This window comes from Kockiozyma suomiensis, assembly GCF_038497685.1.
Source record: "Kockiozyma suomiensis strain NRRL Y-17356 unplaced genomic scaffold V2V93scaffold_10, whole genome shotgun sequence".
Classification (NCBI taxonomy): domain Eukaryota; kingdom Fungi; phylum Ascomycota; class Lipomycetes; order Lipomycetales; family Lipomycetaceae; genus Kockiozyma; species Kockiozyma suomiensis.
In genome coordinates this window covers 562,659-570,766 of record NW_027117673.1, presented here as the reverse complement: position 1 = coordinate 570,766, position 8,108 = coordinate 562,659, and the positions used below count along the sequence as shown (strand labels likewise).

General features: G+C 43.7%; 3 protein-coding genes across 3 annotated transcripts; 2 read left to right on the top strand and 1 right to left on the bottom strand.

The window, feature by feature from the left end:
- The first annotated feature begins 208 nt into the window (after positions 1-208).
- On the top strand, positions 209-2,090 carry V2V93DRAFT_372862 (allantoate permease). Its single transcript, XM_066910840.1, has 4 exons — positions 209-550; positions 638-1,014; positions 1,070-1,613; positions 1,679-2,090. Exons 1-4 carry the CDS (start codon positions 276-278, stop codon positions 2,058-2,060), a joined length of 1,578 nt encoding a protein of 525 aa, XP_066764830.1. The 5' UTR covers positions 209-275; the 3' UTR covers positions 2,061-2,090.
- A 1,534-nt stretch (positions 2,091-3,624) lies between these two features.
- Positions 3,625-5,622, top strand: V2V93DRAFT_47134 (cytochrome P450). The gene is made up of 3 exons (XM_066912710.1): positions 3,625-4,167; positions 4,224-4,487; positions 4,543-5,622. The coding sequence occupies exons 1-3, from the start codon at positions 3,853-3,855 to the stop codon at positions 5,461-5,463; spliced, it is 1,500 nt and encodes a 499-aa protein (XP_066764829.1). The 5' UTR covers positions 3,625-3,852; the 3' UTR covers positions 5,464-5,622.
- Positions 5,622-7,846, bottom strand: V2V93DRAFT_47121 (major facilitator superfamily domain-containing protein). The gene is made up of 2 exons (XM_066912709.1): positions 7,052-7,846; positions 5,622-6,960 (listed from the first exon to the last, which is right to left on the bottom strand). Exons 1-2 carry the CDS (start codon positions 7,399-7,401, stop codon positions 5,781-5,783), a joined length of 1,530 nt encoding a protein of 509 aa, XP_066764828.1. The 5' UTR covers positions 7,402-7,846; the 3' UTR covers positions 5,622-5,780.
- Positions 7,847-8,108: the final 262 nt, after the last annotated feature.

The window sequence follows — 8,108 nt, the reverse complement described above, 5'->3', positions numbered from 1 at the left end:
AATTATTTTTGAATTAATACATGAATAGTTAGATATCGGCGATCAGTGGTAAGGCTGATAATTGAGTTTTGCATCTTAGACACGAGACCCGAGCCTTGCGATGCGGGCATGGATAAATGAATCATTGTGGGGGTCGCTGCGGGGTAGGCCGACAGCGTGGGGAGATCGTAGCTCACCATCGTGTTCTTGAATCGTACAAGATCCCCGGCCCTCGTTACTGGCTCGCTATCCCAGCAGAATAATCAACACACCCGACAAGTGCTGAATAGCACAAAATGGCATCCGAGACAAGACAGGCCGAAAATGCTGGTAAAGACACTGTCAGTCTCGTCGAATTCAAAGACGATCTCAATGATATCAACGCTGCTTCAGTTATTGAAGATAATCAGCAGTCAAGAGATGCCATCTTTTTTGAAGCATTGGAGCGCTATCCAAATCCTGAAACTATTGATATGAACGATGAGAAGAGAGTTCGCAGAAAGATTGACGTCAGGATCATTCCTCTTCTGGGAATCTGCTATTTCTTCTACTATGTCGACAAGACTACCCTGTAAGTGTCATTTCCTCTGCTGCTCGCTTGTTTTATAATATGCATTTGGTAGAGTGAATTGTCTAACAGGTGATATTTTCTTGCTAGGTCTTACGCTGCCATCTATGGTCTCAAAGAAGACTTGACGCTGGTTGGTAGCGAGTTCTCTTGGCTTTCCAGCTCATTCTATTTTGGGTGGCTTATATGGGCTATTCCGTCTAACTTACTGATGCAAAGAAGCCGAACTGGTCTCTACTTGGCATTTAACATTTTTATGTGGGGTGCGTTGCTTATGATCCAAGCTTCATCCAAGAGCTTTACTGCGCTTTTAGTCTTGCGGATCCTGTCTGGAGCCTTCGAGGCTATAGCTGATCCAGCCTTTATGTTGATTACTTCTACCTACTATACTAAAGAAGAGCAGCCATCCCGCATTGCTGCATGGTATGTGTTCAATGGAGTTGGTGTTGCAGGAGGTGGATTGATAGGTCCGTATAGTCGCTTACGCACTTCTCACTATAGTGACTAACTAAATAATTACAGGCTATGGAATCGGAAAGATTGATGGTGCTCTTCCATCCTGGCGCTATGAGTTTCTGGTTGTGGGCGCTTTCTGCTGCGCGTGGGGTATCGTCCTGCTTTTTGTCACGCCCGACTCTCCACGCAACTTCAAAGGCTTTACGCACGAAGAAAAGTTGATCATGATTGCCCGCGTTAGTCGAAATCAGACTGGAATCGACCATAGAAAAATTAACTGGAAACAGATTAAGGAAGCCTATCTTGATTATAAGACCTGGCTATTCACTCTCTTTGGATTTTTTTCCAATATTCCGAACGGTGGAATATCTAATTTTTCAACTCTCGTCATTAAAGGGCTCGGCTTTAATACTCTCCAGACCTCTCTTTTAGGGATTCCTCAAGGTGCCCTTGTGGTTATCTGGATAACATTAGGCGCCGTATGCAATAGGTACATGCCAAAGAATAGCCGCACATTGGTCAGTGCACTCTTCATGATTCCCACTATTGCTGGTGCTCTCGGATTTTTGCTTGCTCCAACTGATGCCTATGTCGGCCGCCTTATCTGCTTGTAATTATATTCCATATTTTTTTTGGCTTTATATAGCATCGATCTAACTAATCTACTTTTTTTAGCTATTTAACAGGTTCCTATCAGGCTTCATTTGTGATTTGCCTTTCTCTAATCACTTCTAATACAGGTGGACAGTCAAAAAAAATGATTGTATCCGGCATGATTTGGTTTGGAGCATGTATTGGTAATATTGCCAGTCCCTTCTTCTATATTACTTCACAGGCTCCATCGTACCATCTTGGTATTGGATCTCTTCTTGTAGCTAACTGTATTGAGTTTGCTCTTCTCTTTGTACTCCGATATGCTTTTATGTGGGAGAACAAGCGCAAACAGCGACAGAGAGATGAGCTTGCTATCAATAATCACAGAATCCAGGATGCTAACGAGACAACGTTTGCGGATTTGACGGATAAGCAAAATATAAACTTTGAGTATGTTTACTAGGATACTTAATATTACTATTTTTTGTTATTATTATTATGAGTCCTCTATAATATCGCGTCATCTGTAAACGACAATTCATTCATAAAAAAAATGTAAAACGGGACAGCTACAGAAGCGCCGACCCAGTTACTTACTTATTCACCATTGGCAATTTCTCTCAATTAAACACTATCCGCTTGGAGCTACGGATGGTCTCATTATTGATAGTCAATTCTTAGTCTTCTATTTGAAATAATGGTGGGATTTGACCATTTCTTTCGTCACCGTCGTAAATAAGTTATCAGTTAAATATTAAAGGCAAACAACCAGACATGGTCGTGAGCCAGACTTATGTACCTCAGCGCAACGCTCACTATATAAATTAAATTTGTTCGCCGCCAGCTGACTAAGCAGAAAATCAGAGTATGAACCAACTACCAATCCTCACGCCGTGTAAGTCGGGTGTTGCAAATAGTAAAGCACCCTCCGGGCCTGGTCCGCTCTTCCTCCGGCTCGTGAGCTTTAGTAAGGTTTAATAGTTCCGCTGTCATCAGTACTATCGCTACCCCGCACTAGCTCCTATTCTATTTGAATAACTGTACTATTACTGTACGTATCCTGACCAGTTCTGTCTCGTAATTTTCATGGAAGAGCTCACACTTAATAGCCGTAGACGGCGACAAGCGTTGATTGGAATTGAATCTTACGAAATTGAGATGAGACTGGCATGCAATATGAAGGGTCAAAATATTCAAGGTTTACGGGCTGTATATGTATAAGCACCCTGTATCATCATCGCATGCACCATCTATTCGCCTTCAAGCAGTTACTGCATCCCCTATATTGCGAAGGAACGCGCGCGCCCACCCGGCAATTTTTCAACATCCGGTCAAAAAACCAAAAATCGGCCTTAGTATGGTCCTTGTCATTGCCGACTGCCACTACCCGAGCCAAACTCGCTTCTGCCACTATTTGCGTTCATAAAGGACTTGGGAGTGCCAGGTTGCTATGAGAAACGGCAGTTTTCGCGATGCTATCCCAATCCGCTATCGCGCCGCACCAAACCTTAAAATAGCCTAAACTCCCATCCCACTTTCGCTTAATAACCGATGACCAGTGACTTTTTTTCTCGCGCACTAGGGGGCAAGAGTACTCCGTTGGCAGTGAAATGATCTCTCTGCCCCAGTCCAGCCACTCTTCCCACTTACTAAACCCTACTAAACATTTGCTCTTATCAACTGACCAGGCTGGATTCATATGGCTATTTTCTGTTCCCAGCATCTCTTGGACGCTCAATCTACAAACTATCTTCTGCGTTATAAGATAACGTAAAGGAGCACTGATCACAGGTCTCATCGTACCCCGCAAAAATTATAGCCAGGCTATGCCACACCTGACCTATCTCCACATATTTACATTTTGAGCTCAATCAATTTCCCTCGTATTGCTTCATAATCGGCAACTTTACTTTTAAACGTATTCGGTAGAGTCTTTTAGTTGTGTGCCTTCGAATACTCTTCCCATTCAGGCATATAACCGATCGTGTTGCGGGGAAAATTTACTTGCTCGGCTGGATTCCTAAGATATATACTTAATCAGATCTTATGCAATAGGCCGGAGACAAAGGGTATGTTCATGCAGCGCTTATTGTAAATATTCCGCGCCCCACTGGACACTAAAACGCAGCTTTAACCCCTAGAGATTCGGGAAAACCGTTTTGGATACAATCGTTAAAGCCGGCGATGTGTATATTGAAGCAACGAATGCCCACTCTCGCTCCTACTACTAGCAACAGTACTAGCAGCAGTCAACAATGATCTCCGCTACTATTCATGCAGCTCTCCACGCTCTTCGAGAGACCTGGATCTATATAATTTTTTTATACATTGCATTTCAAATTGTATACCGTCAATGGTTTGCTCCTCTGCATGATATTCCCGGACCATGGCTTGCACGTCATACTCGACTGTGGAAATTATGCAGTTACGCTACCGGACGCTATAATAACATTGCTAGAGAGCTTCACGCCAAATATGGACCTTTAGTTAGAATTGCGCCTGGTGACTTTTCTGCCACAGGAGTAGATGCTCTTCGCACCATTTACAGCGCCGGAAGCGGATTCACAAAGGTACAGCTTGGTTCCTCTTTTGCTTCCTCTATTCGTATACTAATGACTATACGTAGTCAAACTGGTACCGCGCTTCACAGGCCGCAAATCCGCGCATTGCTTCTTTATTTACCATCCGTGACGAAAAATGGCATGGAACTCTTCGACGAAAATACGCGCATGCTTTTTCAATGACTGCATTGTTAGAGCAAGAACAATATGTTGACTCTACTTCTCGTGTTTTTCTAGAGAAAATGGATGCTTTTGCCAGGACTCATGAGGTTATTGATTTTGGGCTCTGGCTAAGATATTACGCTTTTGACGTTATTGGAGAGCTCACTGTATGCTTCTTTCTTTCATTGCTTTCATTTATGTTTGCTGCTCACTTTTCTATAGTTTGCTAAACGTTTGGGATTTATCGAGGGCCGAGAAAACATGAGAGATATCCTAAAAGCAATTGACATCCACTTCCTCTACTCATCCCTCGCAGGTGTATACTGGCAGTTTCATCCTATTATGATAAAAGTTCTGACGTTATTCAAACTCGGCAGTACTGAAATAATGCGATTTGCATCTGAAGAAACAGCGCTCCGTCTATCTGAGAAAGAGGATTCCGGCCACCAAGATTTCTTATCGCGCTTCGTCAACCAGCATAAGGCCAATCCGACAGCGTTCACCGAAGACGAGATCCGTCGTGGCTGCTTGAGCAATATTACAGCAGGAAGTGATACTACTGCAATTAGTCTGCGCGCTATTTTTTATCATATGCTGAAAAGACCCAGCACATACAGCAAACTCCGTGCAGAGATTGATGCGTTGACTGCAGAAGGCAAAATCTCGGTGCCGGTGACATACAAAGAGACCCTCGCTATGCCGTATTTTCAGGCAGTCCTCAAGGAAGCATTGAGATGTCACAGTGCCACTGGTTTTCCACTTGAGCGTGTAACTCCGCCTGAGGGTGCCACTATCAACGCTCATTTTCTTCCGCACGGAACAGTTGTGGGAATTAACAGCTGGGTAATCCACAACGATCCTACCATATTTGGAGAAGATGTCGATGTCTTCCGTCCCGAGCGTTGGCTTGTGTCAGAAGCCCAGTATCGTATAATGGATCGCTCTTTTTTTGCTTTTGGAGGGGGAAGTCGCACATGTATTGGAAAGAATATTAGTTTAATGGAGATGTCTAAGCTGGTTCCCGAGATTGTAAAGTCGTATGATCTGACTCTGGCCAATCCAAAAGAGGAGTGGAAGACTTATACCCATTTTTTTGTTAGGCAAGAGGGGTTTATGGTTAGATTATCTCCGAGAGCTGCATAGAAGTTTAGTAGAGTTATGATATAACACAAATATCTCCTAGACTCTATAGTTTCTATGTGTGAAGCATATCAGTAAGTAAATCAAGCAACTGCACTATATCAATCCATTCGTGAAACGACTGTTACGACCCTGCATCAAGGAGATGTAAACTACCGAGATTTACGAAAGTGGACAGTGGATTTTCCACCTTCTCTATTTTAAACCGTCCACAAATTTTTCATATTTGAATCAAGTAGAAAACCGGATTTAAGTTATGTAGATTAGATAATATCAGTCAGATCATATAAGAAAAATAAGCTATCTTTACATAACGACAATTATAAAGTATACCTAAACCCTGGATGTTTGTTTCCCAAATTTTCAACCTCTTCTCTAGTCAATCCCTCAAGTAAATGGTCACGATGTCCCTTTTCTCGTGCCGCATTCTCCCATTTGTAATACAGTACGACCACCGCAATAGAGAGAGCTGCAATCACCATTCCCCCTAGGTTGATCGCATTGCCACTTTTATATCCATTCCGGGCATCTTTTGATAGAAAGGTCCAAGTTGCCAGCAACCCTCCCAAATTTCCAAAACCGGCTTGTATCGCACCAGCAACAGCACGCACGGTTGGACCTGCAGAATTGTCCATAGACCATGCTAAAAGGGTGGGTGAGCCAGTAAAAGCGGGAACCATGGACAAAAATACTGCAAAGTATCGCACACCAGGAGATTTGACAGTCAAATGTAAGATAAACCCGACCATACCGATAGGTAACAGTAAAAGCATAGGAACCCCACGCCGCTTTATCCTATCTGAGTATATTGAGAACACGATGCAAACTACGGTGGCAAATGCATATGGTGGAACTGACAACAGCTGGCTGCGAATAGCGGAATATCCCATCGCGTTTATAATCGATGGAACAAAGAGCGAAAGCGAGTTCATGGTCAGCAAGCACGCAGCTGATGCAAGGACCATAACTGTATTTGGGAAATTGAAGGCTGCAGCAACGTCTTTGAGCCGTATAGATCGGGATGGGCCTGAACTTAGTACCTCAAGTTCGATGACGCGTGCAGCAAGCTCACGCTCGGCGGGCGTAAGAAATCGGGCGACGGAAGGTCCTGCAGGAATGAAGAAGTACATACAAACGCCGACTGCCATAGTAATCAATCCTTCAAAAAAGAAAATGTTGCGCCACGTATGGATGATTCCCCAAGGCGGAATTTTTGAGAAGCCGGTAGCCAGCAATCCGCCAAATGCACCACTCAACGAGGCAAAGCTGGCATAAATACCAATCCTACCGGCTAACTCGTGGCGACGATAAAAAGTAGATAACATGTAAGCGGTTCCAGGCATGATTCCAGCCTCAGCCACTCCAAGCATGATCCGGAGTCCAACGAAGGCGGCATAGGTTTCAGCGAACGCAAAGCACATTGTGGTCAAGCCGAACCAGCTAACAAGAATTGGCAGCCATCTCTTGGGACCAAATTTCTTACATAACAAGTTTGCCGGTCTGAAAGTCGTTAGCAATCATGCCAATAAATGAGTTTACAAAAAAAAAAAAAAAAAAAAAAAAAAAAAGAGAAGAAAAAAATATCGCGTACATTTCGAGAGTGACATAGGTACAGAAAAATGCGCTTAACGCAATATTGAACCTATAGCCCGTTAGATGCAAGTCATCCACCAAGCCCAGAAGCTTGGCGTTCCCGGCATTGGACCGATCGATAAATGCAACTAGATAGCCAGCAATAGCCAAGGGCATCACATTCAGATCAATCTTACGACGGATCTGCGCCCGTATTGCGGGATCCATCTCGGCGAGCTTCATCCGGGCCTCTGCTGCGATATCTTCTGCGTACGTAACATCTTGCTTCATTGAGGTTATGCTGGAGACTTTGCCTGTGTTGAGGCCGTTGAGGCCATACTCAGGGTCCTTGAGCTCGGTAGGGGTCATATTTAAATAATAACGAATAAGTAGCAAAAGAAAGATACGTCACACTAGATGGACGAGAAACTATAAGGGAACGGAGGAGGTAGATATAGGCTGCAAATAATTCTGGCCGCGATGACGGCGAATCCGGGGTAACGCAGCGCATGAGTGCGGGGAACTTAAAGCTTCGGTTCAGCATAACAATATCATTGGTGAAAAATAGCCGGCCAGATCTGCTGTCCTAAGCCACTGTGTGTAGAACGTAGTTCCGTGGCCCACTCATAGTGAAGAGTGCGTAGCCACCGATATATTAAGTACTTTTGCGCTCGGCTTTTTATACGAGACCCCACAATTAGCCGTCTCTCTCAGAGAACTTTTGCCAAAGTTCCCTTAGCATACACATACTTTGTATCATATATTCTTCCCTAAGCACTATCCAGCTGGGTACTTTGTTTCCTATAGCGAAGAGTACTTATTTCAAAATCTGTAAAGAGATAGGAATCAGCATATAGAGAAAAACAAGTTGCAGTAAGAGAGTCACTACTATCTGCTGGGCCACTAATTTTGCTACCTATGAAATGTTGTGAGTGAGTAAGAGGTACATTTATCTACGAATTGATACACATTAGATCAATCTCTATTCTGTTGTCTATTGCCGAATTTGCAATGGCGCCGGCATTACCTTTTACTGTTGGGGTTTGTAGCAGGCCAGTCCGTTTCGCATCTCCATA

What these genes read in the sequence shown, in the direction of transcription:
- V2V93DRAFT_47134 (XM_066912710.1), top strand. Translation starts at nt 3,853, where the DNA reads ATGATCTCCGCTACTATTCATGCAGCTCTCCACGCTCTTCGAGAGACC. An exon ending in CCGGAAGCGGATTCACAAAG is followed by an intron (nt 4,168 to 4,223) that starts GTACAGCTTGGT and finishes GACTATACGTAG; the next exon opens with TCAAACTGGTACCGCGCTTC. An exon ending in ACGTTATTGGAGAGCTCACT is followed by an intron (nt 4,488 to 4,542) that starts GTATGCTTCTTT and finishes ACTTTTCTATAG; the next exon opens with TTTGCTAAACGTTTGGGATT.
- V2V93DRAFT_372862 (XM_066910840.1), top strand. Translation starts at nt 276, where the DNA reads ATGGCATCCGAGACAAGACAGGCCGAAAATGCTGGTAAAGACACTGTC. An exon ending in TATGTCGACAAGACTACCCT is followed by an intron (nt 551 to 637) that starts GTAAGTGTCATT and finishes TTTTCTTGCTAG; the next exon opens with GTCTTACGCTGCCATCTATG. An exon ending in GTCGGCCGCCTTATCTGCTT is followed by an intron (nt 1,614 to 1,678) that starts GTAATTATATTC and finishes TACTTTTTTTAG; the next exon opens with CTATTTAACAGGTTCCTATC.
- V2V93DRAFT_47121 (XM_066912709.1), bottom strand. Translation starts at nt 7,401, where the DNA reads ATGACCCCTACCGAGCTCAAGGACCCTGAGTATGGCCTCAACGGCCTC. An exon ending in ACCTATGTCACTCTCGAAAT is followed by an intron (nt 6,961 to 7,051) that starts GTACGCGATATT and finishes AACGACTTTCAG; the next exon opens with ACCGGCAAACTTGTTATGTA.